Raw genomic sequence first — 15826 nt, forward strand, 5'->3', positions numbered from 1 at the left:
TTATTTCATAGAGTGGTTAGAGCTGGGCGAGACATGAAAGATCATCTAGTTCCAACCCCCCTGCCATGGGCAGGGACACCTTCCACTAGATCAGGTTGCTCAAAGCCCCGTCTAACCTGGTCTTGAACACTTCCAGGGAGGGGGCAGGCACAACTTCTCTGGGCAACCTCTTCCAGTGTCTCACTACCCTCACAGGAAAGAATTTCTTCTTTATATCTAATCAAAATTTGCCCTCTTTCAGTTTAAAACCATTACTCCTTGTCCTATCACTACACTCCCTGATAAAGAGTCCCTCCCCATCTTTCCTGTAGGCCCCCTTTAAGTACTGGAAGGCCGCTATAAGGTCTCCCCAGAGCCTTCTCTTCTCCAGGCTGAACAACCCCAACTCTCAGCCTGTCCTTATAAGGAAGGACATTTGATAGTGTTGCTTTTCCTTTATTATAATTAACAGTTTTACATTCTCTTATAATAGTTGATCAAATTTTCTGTTAGACTTCTTTCATGCCTAACATGCAGAAAAACCTCCTTGGATCTCTTGAAATGTAGTATATTCATCTTCTTCCCTTACTAGCTTATTATAATTCTAATCGAAACTAATTGCTGTCATTGCTTATGTGTTCTGTGTATGTGCAAGCATGCATATTTTAACATGGACTTTCACATCCTTTCCAGCTAGGTTAGATTTTTATGCAATTTATGCTTCTTTACCAACTGTGTATGTTTCTTCATTTTTAGGGCAACTTTGAAGATGTTTTCAATGTATGTTCTTACTAGACTCCTTTTAAATTTGAGGCACACATGCTTGTGTGTTGCAAAATTATCTCCTTAATAGTCCAAGTGAAATTGTTTTTTATTGTTTTGGACATCAGTCTGTTTACATATATTGTATAATCATTTCAATCTCTTGATTTTCCACTTTTAAAATGCATTAATTTAATTGCAGTTTACTTTAGAATTGTGTGGTATTGTTCTGAAGAGGATGCAACATGGTCTTAGCCAGAGTTAAATATGTCTTGTTTTAATTTTACGGGAAGACAAGGCTTTGGTTTTAACAACATTGTCTAATCCCTTTCTCACTGGTCTTAGGTAAAAAAAAAATTTAAAAAAATAAGAAAAATTATTAAGGTAGCATTAAAGAGGGTATCAACTGCCCCTTTTAGAGAAAATGCAAGCTGTGATGATCAGGAATTATTCCTATATATTGCTGTTGTAGATTTCTGATCTCAACATTTATGCGCAAAACACAAGAGGGAAGAATAACAAGGATGAACAGTGTCTATCTCTGGTGCTTTTCACTTGTCTCATCACTGAAAATCCAAAAGCATAGCTTACTGTCATCTGATCCAGTTAGAGACTCAAGTCACTGCAAATACATGCCGTTGTTGGGCTATATAGTACTTTATGAAGTTGCCTTTCTGCTTGCAGGGACCTATCAGTGTTGTAACAGAGCAAACCTGTCTTCTTGACTAATTAGACTATGCTGTAGTTGAAACAAGGGCGATGAGGTACAGAAGGAAAGAGGAGAATTAAGTGAGGAAGAGAACGGTAGTACCAACAGGTGTTACAGAGTGAACCAAATTATTGCTTTTCTGAGTGTATTCAGCAATAATCTCAAAGCTGCTAGAGATGGTGGTAGCTCAGTCCCTTCTTTCTATATTAGGAAGGACCAAAAATTGTTATGGATCATTGAGTCACTGATGATGGTCCTTGAGTCACTTCTTCCAGATCCCATATCCCCTTTTATTGATGCCATTCATTGAAAGAAAAGATTCTGTGACATAGAAAGCAAGCACCCAGTAGAGAACACAAAATCAGAGAATATCTTGATTATTTCAAATATCAGTTTTTCCTTCCTTTTCTGGAGCCTTTCATCTTATTGTCATATTAATGTGTGACTTTAGCAGCACATCTGAAGGTCCCTTATTGAACAGTTATTTCAAAATGTATATTTTCCTGCAGTCAACTTGCTTTTATTCTATCCTATTTTGCTAGTGGTTGTGGTTAAATTTTTTAGCAGAGGCTGTAATGACTGCTTGTTTCCTGATGACATTTAAATCCAGACCTCTATACAAAAGAAAGGGATTGTTAGTTTGAGAGCTCCATGATCAAGAACAAGTCATGATTTACAGGGTTGTTTACTATCTCTATGATAATTATTGGAAAATAAAAGTTTATGTTTGGTAAAAATGCGTGAAGTAATAATTTATTGTGGACATAATTTTGTGGAGTAAATCACAAGCAAAGTCTTCCTTGTTGATTTTATCCTTGAGGTCCCTTGCCCTTGCCCTTGCCCTTGCCCCTTCCCTTTCCTTCAAAGTACATTTGACTCTTAGCACAAGAACACAAGAAACTTCCTGTGGGGTCAGATCATGGTCCAGTGGTCTATCTCCAAGATAGTATTCTGTCTCCAAGAATGGCAAGAGAAGCTGCAATTAAAAGGCAGCACACAAGTTTGATTGCTTTTTGCGGTCTGTTCCCTTCATACCTTGCCAGTCTCCACAGTTGTGCTAGCAATATCAGAGGGTACATCCCTGCCCTGTCTTTTTATTCATGGATGACGTGTCCATGAATTTGTTTAATTGCTTTTTGAATCTGCTGGTACATTATGACCTGGCAGCAAGTTCAAGAAGGTTACTATCCGCTAGGTAAAGATGTACTTTCTTTTCATCTGTTTTAAATCAATCTTCTACTAGTTTCATTGAGTGCCCTTTTGTTCTAGTGGTTCAGGGTTTGGTGAATACTGTTACCTTTGTCTTATCCAACGCTTTGAGAATTTAAGCCTTTTTATAGATGACTCAGAACAGAAGTTGATTTTAGTACTCAATTAATTTTTTGTTATTGTGGGTAGCTTGCTTTGTTCTTTGAACACTGCCCGGCTTTTAGAAGTGTGAGTTTAAGATTCAAGGTCTGGAATTCAGAAGTAGAAGGGGAAAGACCTTTACATGTTTGTAACCTTTACTCTGCCTACACAAAGTTTTAACATACAGCTTACAGCTTATATAAATACCCTTCTGACACCTTCATACATTTTATTAACTCATGAATATAGAATTTGTAACTATTTTTTAAGATTAGTAGCTCCTGCCAATTATATTATAAAGCCTAGTTATTAATTTAGAAAAATTAGGGTGTCTTCTCTGCTGCAATTATGTAACAGACATTTGAAATCAGTAGCTGTACTCTGAGTGTCCTTCCAGGGGAAAATTCTTTAATTACCTGATAAATTTTTACTCCCTTTACACAGTAAGGAGGAATCTGATCTTGAAAAACCTCTGAAAGTGATCCTGGCCCACTTAGTGTGAATATTTGTGGGTTTAGCAATTTAATTATGGGAATGGGGTCTTTTCTGGTTACACAGTGAAACCCAAGCGTTTTGCTGTCATTACACTTGTGTGTAAGAAGTTTTTCCAAAGAACTACAGATATTTTATTAGCTTTAGCCTCATTACTGCTGTCTGTATCCAAAACAGTGCTTTCCCCTAACTCATACTGAAACAGTACATTTAGATTTGCATGCCTGCTTCACTGCCAAGATGTCGTACTCCTCAAGGAGAAATTCTGGTCAGAATAACATTAAGTTGAGTGAATTCTACATATGCCAAGCCAGTTATTATTAACCATTTAACACAGTCTTAAATAGGGTGTCTAGCAGGGAAATTGTGAGTCATTGTTGGAACATAATTTCTATAAAATGAATGATTAGTATCTTTTTGTACAGTTCTTCTCAGTGTCAAAAGCAACATCCTCTGTGGTATCCTATATGCTAGAAAATACAATTTTAATGTGTAAAATATGATAAACTTTCTACTCCAGTACCCTTCAGAGTTAGGGTGATGACACTCAGAGTAGAAACTGGTGACACCAGGGAGATGAGGTTTCTGAGAACACGTTGGGTCCATGGGCTCCAAAAACTGGTTGGGTCCATGGGTTGGGTCTGCTGCATTTTGTGCCATCCCAGTCCAAACCAGTGATCTTTCCAACAGCAGTGTCTGTGAATCACCAAGTATTAGCAACTTTATGCCATTTCTCCTAGGTCACCAGTACAAGTCAGAGAGTGAAGTGGCCGACATACATCTGGAGATTCTGGGACAAAAAGTCCATCATTAAAATTATTCAGAATGGGCTTGATTTAAAGAAGGAACTAATTCTCCATCCTGTACAGCCACAATCTTTCCATTTTGAAAGATGCATAAATACGCTTACCTATAGTTTTATGTACGTTTACCTATAGTTTTATGTTGTTCTGTGACAAGAATGAGTGTTTGTGAGTGTTCATGATCATCAGTGATATCCCATACCGTGCTTTGATTATAGCATATTGGTCATTATACCGTATTGGTGTCCAAGTCTCTCTAATGGCATCACAACAGCAATCTGTACCTTCTGAAAGCAGCTGCACAAAATCTTCAGAAAAGTAGTCTGTTACATACCCATCTAGACAGCCACACTATGGCAGCTCATCATCTAAATCGCTGTGGAAAAGAGCTGCTTACATAGTAGATGAAAAAGTGGCACTACTGAAGTGTGGGAGAAGAGATATGGAGAGCAGTAAACATTCAGTTTGCTAAGCTCTGGCAGTCAAGAGTGATGAGTAAGAGTCCTGGATACCCCTCAATCAAAGTAGGAAAGCCACATACTTCTCTGTAGGATGTTACACCAGTGTTAACCAAAAGCGAATGCTGTGTGCTATGACGCATACCATCAAAGCCCATATACTCCCATCTCCAAGGTATGGATAATATAAGCTTATCAAGAAAGTCTCTGAAAATCAAATTTCTAAAGCAGTCTAAGTTCGGGTCAGGACAAAAAGCATGTTTCAACTAGGCAGTCATAGTGATGACTCACATCAAAGATTGCTTCCAACACGGTTTCGAAAGAGCGACAGGCTTTGTGGTTATGGCACATTTTGGTGGAATAGGCTGCTTTTAATAGTGTCAAAAATAGTGCACTGTAAATTAATACTGTGTTTACTGATGAGTACGCACACCAAGTGCAGAGGTGGAGTGGCATGTATTAGCAATTCTTGCAATGGGATAGTGGGGTCCTTCAGAGCTTGGCATCACTGCTTTTTAATGTTTGTATCAGCAATAGTTCCCATCTGGAAATTAATCTGGCTTCAGCAATCAAGGACAACAAGAAATGTTTCTATAAGTATGTGAGCAGCAAAAGAAAGACCAGGGAGAGCCTCCATCCCCTGCTAGATGCAGGAGGAAACAGGGTAACAAGTGGTGAGGAAAAGGCTGAGGGGCTTAATGCCTTCTTTCCCTCAGTCTTTAATAACAAGACTAGTTGTATTGAGGGAATCCAGCCTCCTCAGCCAGAGGACAGAGACTGGGAGAACAACCCCACCGCATTTCAGGAGGAGATAGTCAGTGACCTACTGCATCACACAGACATACACAAGTCTATGGGACCTGACGGGATACACCCGAGGGTGCTGAAGGAGCTGGCTGGGGTGCTCGCCAAGCCACTTTCCATCATTTACCAGCAGTCCTGGCTGACCGGGGAGATCCCGACAGATTGGAAATTGGCCAATGTGACGCCCATCTATAAGAAGGGTCGGAAGGATGATCCGGGAAATTACAGGCCTGTCAGTTTGACTTCGGTGCCCGCGAAGCTGATGGAGCAGCTCATCCTGAGTACCATCACACAACACGTGCGGGACAACCAGATGATCAGGCCCAGTCAGCATGGGTTTATGAAAGGCAGGTCCTGCTTGACAAACCTGACCTCCTTCTACAACAGGGTGACCTGCTTATTGGATGAGGGAAAGGCTGTGGGTGTTGTCTACCTTGACTTTAGTAAGGCCTTTGACACCGTTTCCCACAGCATTCTCCTGGCAAAACTGGCTGCTTGTGGCTTCGATGGGCACATGCTTTGCTGGGTAAAAACTGGCTGGATGGCCGGGCCCAACGAGTTGTGGTGAATGGAGTTAAATCCGCTTGGCGGCTGGTCATGAGTGGTGTCCCCCAGGGCTCGGTTTTGGGGCCACTCCTGTTTAACATCTTTATTGATGATCTAGACGAGGGGATCGAGTGCACCCTCAGTAAGTTTGCAGATGACACCAAGCTGGGTGGGAGTGTTGATCTGCTCGAGGGTAGGAAGACTCTGCAGAGAGATCTGGACAGGCTGGAGCGATGGTCTGAGGCCAACTGGATGAGTTTCAATAAGGCCAAACACCAGGTTCTGCACTTGGGCCACAACAACCCCCAGCAGCGCTACAGGCTTGGGGAGGAGTGGCTGGAGAGCTGCCAGTCAGAGAGGGACCTGGGGGTGTTGATTGACAGCCAGCTGAACATGAGCCAGCAGTGTGCCCAGCTGGCCAAGAAGGCCAATGGTATCCTGGCTTGTATCAGAAATAGTATGGCCAGCAGGGACAGGGAAGTGATCTTACCCCTGTACTCGGTGAGGCTGCACCTCGATTACTGTGTTCAGTTTTGGGCCCCTCACTACAAAAAGGACATTGAATTACTCGAGTGTGTCCAGAGAAAGGCAACGAAGCTGGTGAAGGGTCTGGAGCACATGTGGTATGAGGAGCAGCTGAGGGAACTGGGGTTTTCTAGTCTGGAGAAGAGGAGGCTGAGGGGAGACCTCATCGCCCTCTACAGCTACCTGAAAGGAGTTTGCAGAGAGATGTGGATGAGTCTCTTTAACCAAGTAATAAACGATAGGACAAGAGGTTGCGCCAGGGAAGGTTTAGACTGGATATTAGGAAGCATTTTTTTACGGAACGGGTTGTTAGGCGTTGGAATGGGCTGCCCAGGGAGGTGGTGGAGTCCCCATCCCTGGAGGTGTTTAAGAGTCACACTGACATAGCGCTGAGGGCTAGTGTAGTTGAGAATGGTCAGTGTTAGGTTAATGTTTGGACTAGATGATCTTCAAGGTCTTTTCCAACCTAGTTGATTCTGTGATTCTGTGAATATTCTTCTAATTCTTACAAAAATGGTCAAGGGCCGCTGTTCATTTTGCAGACTGACTCAGTCCAGAAAGCCTGTCTCCTCTTTCTAACTGAAGAACCACCCTACCCAGAAGCCTTTGAGTATCAACTTCTACAGTATCAAATTTAAATACAGTGACATTTTGAAATATGTTAAAAGGTCCCAATCCTTACGTGCTGTGCATGTTTGCTATCAAGAAGGGTTATTTCAGGGTACTTGAGGAGAATATTCTTGAGCCATGGTGAAACAAAAAAGGAACCTCTGTGATAAATGGAGCTCTCAACTCATTGGGTCATTAGACCATAAATGGAAATAAGAGGAAAGAAGTGTAGCCAAGAATCAAGAACTATTGACAGGAGCCATTCCTAAATGCATTTTGGATGAGAGTTTCTGTCTTAGCATGACTAATACCTCTCCTGCTTTGCAACAGCATTCTCAGACCCAAATTTCAAGATGCAAATATAAAAATTGACAGGTCAATTTGTTATCAAGTGTTCTTTAACACAGTTCCAGTTCAACTCAGCCTGAGTAATGGAGAATTTGAGGTCTGAATATGTAGTGTCAAGAGGGGTTGAAAATTCAAAAACTCTCTCTGTTTATAGTTGTGGAAGGTTGAAATTATTCATTTATTTTGACCAAAGAAAGTAGTGGGGTAACTTAAAGAAAGGATACTTGTTTACAGCAGCATAACAAATTTGGAGCTGATACAGCTGATACCACTAGAAGCATTGCAATATATCTTTTTTATGTGCTTAGTAGTTGGGTTTATGCCAAAGTTAAAAAGCAACAGCATCATATTATATCTTACATCCACTAATGAGTTTTAGTAAGTACCTAGCATGTACCTCACAAGTGCGGTGGATCATTTAGTCTGGCTATAAAGTCAAACCATATTCAAGGCACAGAAAATATGCAAGTTCTGTTTTTTGGAGACATGACAGAGAAGGATATTTTTTTATTTTCTAATCATAAAATTCTCACAAATTTGTAAATGACATCTTCTCCCTAGTCAATTAGAAAGCTGACTTAGAAACAGCAAAACTTTGTTTTAATGAAAAGTCACAGGGATTGGATTTGAGATCCTTCTTCCAGGGCTGGGGTCCAGGAGTCTTCTTCAAACTATTTTTTAGCTGGAAACATGTCTTAGGCAGTTGGTCTCCCATGTGGGTAATGTATTTTGCCTCTGACATCCATTCTTCTTATGTCTATATTAGAGGACCTTTCACATCCCTTGTTGCTGCCTAACTCATTCAGGTTTTACCCCTACCCTGATGCCTGTTATTGTGACAGAAGAAGGTGAGATTGATTTAAGATTATTTGTTCTCAGCAAAATCACATTGGCTGTTACTTATGCTTTTCTTAACTTTCAGAACTCTTGATTATGAACTGCTTTATTATTTGGTCTGTTATTACTCCAGAAATTAAAGTTAAGCTGACCAGTTCTTAATTTCTTAGCCTTTTCCCCAGCCTTTCTAAGACACATGCTTTGTTTCCCTTTTCTAGCCTGCCAGAACTTTCTACATCTTTCCCAAGTTTTGAGTCTATCAGTTAGTTCTCTCACTATCACAGCTGATTTTTACCTGGTCAGGACAATTTGAAAACATCATACTTACACAACCCTTCTCTTATCTAGACCAAGCTTGTACACCCTTTTCTTTGCGGTTGGATTTACTAACATCTGATCACAGTTAAAACTTTTAGGGAGGACTGAAACTAAACAGATAACAAACACTTCTGTTTCCTTGTGCTGTCAGCTGATAGATAGGAAGAGCAGAGAAGCAAAGTTGTCCCATTGCCTTTTTGTTACTTTATTTTCTTAGTATCCCTCATGTCCTTTGCAGTTCTGTTTCATTTCATGCCATTGAACTTTTTGACTCTTGAGCATATGGGATGGTTGGGCAGCATCAAAAAGGGTATAAGTGATTGGGAAGGAGTTAGATTAATCTTAACGGAGGAATTGGAGAAAGATGAGTGGAGAACAGAAGTGGACTTCCTTCTCCATCTGATTCTGTCTCCATGATGGAGAAGAATGCATCCACTGTCTTGTAGGTACACATACATTTGGGTTCAGTTTTGACTATGGAAGCATCACATGCAGATGTGAAGAAAACAAACTGACAATAAGAGAAGTGAGCAGCAAATTATTATTTCTCATACCTTCTTGGGAGATTTCTGAGTTAAATACTGTGTGTATATAACTGTTAGGTGGTAAATAGGCTTGTAAGTCAACTAAAACTGATGGTAAGGCTTACATAAGGATATAATTATACACAAGCTGGCACATTTTCAGAATTGCCTACTTACTTATGTGTGCAAAATCTGTGTCCCAAATCTAGTTACATTTTCTCAAATATGTGGTGGAGTTTGGAACATATGCATACCATCAAATATATAATCTTTTGTATGTATAGCAAAGGAATCCCTTTTGCTGTTACAGGCTGGGTTGTGCATTTGGAGAGTTTGTTCCATAAAGTTGGTATGGATGCTAGTACCCTTTAAAAGAAGTTAACAGTAAATTCTGCTTATGGGCTGTGATTGTCTGAATTTGTTTTTCATGTCCAGATAAATGTATTAGCTTAAAATATAGTATTTTAATGGAATTTGACATATGTTATGTAGATATGCATGAAGTATAATCTTATTAAACCAAAATGCTTGGCTGAACCTGGGCTTCGTTGCATAATGTCATGTTATATTAAATTGTGAATTTTTAGTTCATCAGGATGAACGAAATCTCTCTGCATTGAAATTTAGGCCCTGTGGAGGCGTTTGGCAAATTATTTTGTAATGCAGTTCACAATCAGAAACCAATCCCAGGAGAACTACACTCTAACTGTAAACAGAGTGTTAACTAAATTAAGATTTAAAAAGATAAATTTGAAGTTAAATATGAAAAATTTGGAGTAGTGCGAGGTTCTTGAACCATAATGTAGTATCTTGAAACTGCACTTCTTAAATAAAATATAATGTAAATTTTCCAACACTTTTTAAAATGAATTCTTCCTAAATCAATTTTCTGCAGTGGTTAGCAGTAACTTTCCTGTGACAAAATGGTGCGTAAGTTTATGCTGAAGACAGTTCAAAATTAAATGCTACTTTTAAAATGTTATTGCAAAGTGAATTTGACGTGTTTCTTTTTTGTCTTGCTGTCTTGCACAGGTATCATTTTTCTTGTTCATTATTTTCGTGGTGTATACCATGCTGCCCTTCAACATGCGGGACGCTATAGTTGCCAGCGTCTTGACCTCTGCATCTCATACGATTGTGCTGAGCGTCTGTCTATCAGGTACAGCTGTTGTAAAGGAACACTTGGTTTGGCAGGTAGGTGCTTTGTGGAATTAATGATTAATTGTGCACTGAATAGCCTGGTAAACGAGCCAGGAGTGCCTCAGTGGGTGCTGGGAAATATAAACTTATTTCTCCATTTCTGAATCGCTACAGACTTAATTCGCAGGTAGTCACTTTCTAATAATGAGGGTGTCAGTAATGTTATGTCTTGCTGAACTGCACACTTAAGTGGTAGAATCTACAGCCACGTAGCGCTTACCAATGTAAAATCTAACTTTGCTCGAAAAATTATGTGATGTAGCCGTATTGTGGTAGATGCATTACCACTCTGGTATATAAACCATATTGCTCCTCTCCCCACCTCATTAAAGCCTAACTTCCAAGACCAAGGATTTTTCCCACGTATTGCTGTTATTTTTTACTTGAAAAAGCTTTTTTCCTTTGAATACTCTAATGTCTGCGGGGTTAAATATCTGTTGTGAAGACATTGCCCTCTCCAAGTCTGCTGTAGGGCTTGTCCTTCTTCTGTAATTCTCATCCGTTTATAGGAATTTTACAGCCTCCTCCTGGTTGGGCCCCCTGATTGAAGGGGACTGGCTGGCTCCAGACTCTGTGACAGACTGTGTTTGCAGTTGGGTCTCGGCTTGTAACTCAACTCTGATACATTACTACACAACATACTGCAGATTAATAATTTTTAAAAATCCAAATATTAGGAGTTGTTTTTTCTTACTGTTTTGCAGATCTTCTAAATGGTGAAATACTACAGTATTCGTTGTAGTATTTTGTTGATGTGATGATCCCAGCTGTCATTGATAGAAATCTTTATTTTTAAGGAAAAATTTAGTCTTTATTTTAAAAAGCAAATACATGGGGTTTTTTTAATAGTTATGTCATTTTAGGGAAGCAGAATATTTTAACTTTTGCATCAAAATGACACTGAAGCTTAAAAGTAAGTACATTTTTAACAACATACCAGTAAAACAAGAAAGATAGATATAATTCTATGTATTCTGAATAGCATGAAGAATGAAGCAAATAGTTTCTACTTACCTTTTGAGTTACCTGATCCTTATTTTGAAAAACATTGTGCTTCAAAGGATAACTTCAAAATTGCAGTGATTTTACAAAATTCATGCCTTGTAAGTTGTTGTTTAGGAAAATACATTTTATTTCCAGATGTGGCTGTAGATCTCTGTTATATGGAATATTGAAATTGAAGTCCCATAAACAAAATATGTTCTCAGATGTAGTTCTCTGTAGAAATTTTAAATGGTGGCATAAGTGGGTTTTCTTTTCTGTTGCTGATTTGGGTTAGTTACATGTCTTTTGCAGAGGTTTCCAAGTTGTGCTGTATCTTAAGCAAGGACTGTGGTCATCTGCAGTCTATGTAGTATTTTAATAATTCAATGATACAGCTATTGATAATTGTAGTGGAATAAATCAGGGAGAATGTTATTCTTGGTTTTATGTCAACCTATGGCTTTTATTCTGGGCATAGATAATGCTGCTAAAACAGTATTAATATTTTCCATTTCTTCCCTAAAAGCGTTTTGGGTTAAAGTTGCCGTTTGCAGAATTTATTTATTTTTCCTGCCTATCTTTCTAGACCATTAAAATTTGGTATATCTAAACCAGTACTTTCAGAAGATGTTATATTTTTATACATCGTGTCCCCAGAATCAAAAGAAATAAATCATGGGCTGTGATGTACAATCAGTGTCTTTCATCTCTTCTGTAACTTCCTGTTTCGTTCAGAAAGAGTGGAAGTCTTTGAGCCGTTTGTAAATTTGTTGAGTGTTTCATTTCCAGGGTGTTATTAATTTTCTATTCTCTCTTTCTAAAATGTATTAAAAGTTCTGAATATTTTGGTGATTACTGAAAGTACTGAGTGCGCTGTGTTCTTACAAATGTGTGGAAGGGACTAAATGCCACTATCACAGTTCATTTGCCCTCTGTACACTTTTAGATTACTATTGTTTATACTTTGGAGTGTAAGCAAAAAAATGTTTGTTTTGTGTTCTTTGTTTCTGAAAATCAAGACCACAAATAAAGATTAGAGATACCAATTACACTAAAAAGAGAAATAACATTTCTCAATGACATATCTCAAGTTGGTATAGGATAAGTGCATGTAATTAGAAAAAAAAAAAAAAAAAGGAAGACCTGAGGTATAGTTGTTTAAAAGGACTATGCTGTTGAATGGGGGTTTTTTTTGGAAAAAAAATGCAAAACATATATTGGGGAGGCCTGAACAGAAGCTGCTTTGCAGATTTTGGTCACTAAAGCCCAGAGATGAGGAACTATGAGTAGACTGAAATTTGAAAGCTTACAGAAACAGGTATCAGGACTAAGTGGGGTAAATCTGGCTTGCGGAGCTACACTTAGCTTTGAAAAAAATATATTATTTTAATTTCAGATATACTGATTTGTCTTAACAAAACAGAAAAAAACGCATGACAACGTTAGCAATAAACAGTGTATTTTTCTTCTGGCATGGATTTTTTTTCTAGAGAACAGATAGGGAACCAGTAGAACGCACTTAAAAAGCAGAAAGACACTGGTATAACAAATCCACCTGTAGGTAAATGTCAGGTATTAGACCATATAAATCCTGTATATATAGCAAGGATCCGTCTGTGGAGAGTACCTGCATCTCCTTTATAACTACTTCCTTTATATTAGAAGACTTTGATTAAATCTTCTCTGAGCTTTCTGTTATCTTGGCTGAACAAACCCTATTCTGTCAGTCTTCTTATGTCAAGTTCTCTTGCCTTATATGCTCTTGGTAGCCCTCTGTTGGACCCTCTCCGATTTTTCAGCATCTTCCAGTGGCTCTAGTTGGCATCCCATAGCATTTTGGAAGTTAATCATACCTTCAGTCTGTCAGTAGAGAAAAATCAATGTTCAGAAGCATTTGCTTATTTTGAGATTTGGCAGACCCTATCTTAATGGTTTTGTCATTCCTTTTGTTGTCCTCTGTAAACTTTTACACCCAAAATTGGCTTCAGTAAAGCTGAAAGGCTTAGCACGGTCTTGATTATCCAGTGTTGGTTGCAGTCACAGATACTGACATAAAGGCCTCCTGGTGGGATAAAGAATCCTTCAACACACTCTCTGCTGGTTACATGAACTAGTTTCTGTTTGACCTATGCATTTCATTTGGGAGAAGGGAATCCACCTTGGTGTAAAAATTGGCAATGATGGAGATGATCTTCCACAAACCTTCATATTTTATATTGGTTGTTAACTGTCAGTGTTAAAATTCTATTGTTTTTTTTTTATTTCATTCAGGTTGAAAAAGACCCTTGGGATCATTCTGTTCCTCTTTCCTAATAGGAATTTGTCTAGCCTTGTCATTTAGCTTCTGGATCTCCTTTTTTTGGCCAGTAGACTGACAGACCCAATAGTATCCAATTTCTGTTTCTTCCATAAGAGTACTTCTAGACTATAATGAATTTGCCTCATAACCTTTTTGCCAGTAAAACGAATGAGTTGCCTGCTTGTGCACTAGCTAAGCCCTTCATCATTTTCACAGTTCTTCTTTCAGTCCCTACTTGTGCTTCACTAACATCTTTCTTGCAACGTGGACATTAGCCTTAGAGGAGCATGCCAGGAGCAGCTGCAGCAGTGCCAAAAGCTAATAGGGGGCTAGGTCTACAAAGCGGCTAGTGTGCTGCAGTGCTCAGCATGGAGACACAGACTCTACAGTAAAATACACAGTTAGTCTCCCCTTGCAGTTCTGTGGGGAGTTTAATGCACAGCTATGGGATCTGTGGCAGGGAGAAGGAAAATAGAGTCCTGTGTTCCAGTCTCATTTTATGAAAAAGTAACTGTGTATATATAGGTTGTGGGGTTTTTTTCCTGTTGAAAATTTCAATCCTAACCCTTACAAGGCACACGGTCTGGAATCTGGGACTCTGGCCCCTCTTTCCAGGTGAGCATCTTGCTGCCAAGCAGACTGTGTTCTGTCTGCTCCTGGGAGCATGGTAGTTAGGACTGCTGCAAGAGAACATGACTCTAATTATGGCATTAAGGCATTTGGCTCAGAAGACGTTCACGACTTAACATCCCTTTCAGTTATTGCTGGAATGGAAAGTATTTCACTGTCATGCCTCGCTATAAACACATAATCTGTTTCTCCCCAAACCAGAACAGATTCTAATCAAATACATGTGTTTTTCCTGCTTTATTATCAACTGCTCAACCATTCTGATCTCATAATGTGTTGATACTATTGTTAGAAGTCATTTTGTTCTTAATTTGTTAAAAGGAGCTAACCAAAATCATTAAACATCCTATGAGTTCCCATTTTTCTTTTTCCTTATGTTCTATATGAGGAGTGTGATTTTTTTCTTTTAGTCTTTTTAAAAAGTATTGTTTTACTCTCTCAACAAGCAATTTTGTTGCTCTTGTAATCTTTTTTCATTAACTTTGGCTAAATGTTTTCCAAACCTTGGCTAAATCACTACAAACTGTCATTCAAGTGTTGCTTTTCTTTTAGTTAAACTAGTGTTCCTTACCTTTTGGGAATTTTTTGGCAACTTCTTGCAGCACTGTAAAAGGGATCCCTTTTGGAGGCACAAAATTGTAACTGGACAGCATGCATGTGTACATATTTTTTTTTTTTTTGACTCTGTTCGAGAATGCATATAGCAAAAAGAAACAATTTGTAAAAACTTTTATGTTGCTCGTGTGATCAGTTCCTTTCTGGTAGTGTAGATTAATTCTAAGATAATGTTCTGTCCTAGTGGACAAAAACAAATGCTAAATGAAAATTTTGTTACTTTCAAGAACATTTGAATTAGAAAATTCCAAGGCTACATCCACAAGATCTTATGCATTTACCATCAGCTACGCTGAGGTCTCCTATTACAATATGAATTTTATCCTATGTGTTATGGACAGCTAAAGATGAATCTCTTATCTTTTATGTGATCTGTGGGTGTATATGCACTAACTAGTGTTAGTGTACATCCTGATTATGGTTTCTGCTTGACTTCTAATTCATGAGCTTTTGGTATAATTTGTTTCAAGATCTGTAGTGACTAAGAAATTGGTAATTATATTTTTTGATAAAGCCACCTTTCCTTTTTCAACCTGCTATTGGTTTGTTTTTTTTTTTTTTTTCCTGAATAGGCCATAGCCATTGATTTTTAACTTTGCAATCAGACAAATCTTCCTGCCCATTTGAATCTCTGACTTTCTTGCTGCTAGAACCTCTTTGTTCCTGTCTAGAGGGGTCAGTGGCCCAGACACCTCCTTTTGAGGCCAGATACTGCAGGCTGCAGTGGGACCCCACCTATTCTTTGAAAATGTTGATAGATTAAATTTTATGGACACTCTTCAAAATTAGGTAGATTATTTTGATAGTACGTGGCAGGCCGTTCTCTTTTTGGTGACTCACTAGCCTGCTATTGAGGTCCTAGTGGTTGGATCATTAAGTATTTCAGCCCTCAGAGCACTTTCACCAGGTAACCCCTGATGAACAAAAACCCCTCTGGTACAGCTGCATTTGCCGTACAGATTCTCTGAGACTGTCCCAGACTCCCACCAGTAACGTGAACATTGTGGCTTGCATTGTATATCTTCTATAGAGGT

The 15826-nt window shown here is 38.8% G+C and overlaps 1 protein-coding gene across 2 annotated transcripts in view; it reads left to right on the forward strand.

Moving 5' to 3' along the window:
* The window catches only part of ADCY2 (adenylate cyclase 2), a 235559-nt gene that overhangs the window by 59189 nt on the left and 160544 nt on the right, over positions 1-15826 (forward strand). For both annotated transcript variants that reach the window (XR_012623430.1, XM_074825640.1), the window contains exon 3: positions 10097-10258. Coding sequence is in view for 1 of the 2 variants with exons in the window: in XM_074825640.1 (XP_074681741.1) it covers positions 10097-10258 (162 nt within the window). In the remaining variant the exon portion in view is untranslated. The remainder of the gene's footprint in view (positions 1-10096; positions 10259-15826) is intronic.

This window comes from Strix aluco, chromosome 1 (genome assembly GCF_031877795.1).
Source record: "Strix aluco isolate bStrAlu1 chromosome 1, bStrAlu1.hap1, whole genome shotgun sequence".
NCBI classification, from domain to species: domain Eukaryota; kingdom Metazoa; phylum Chordata; class Aves; order Strigiformes; family Strigidae; genus Strix; species Strix aluco.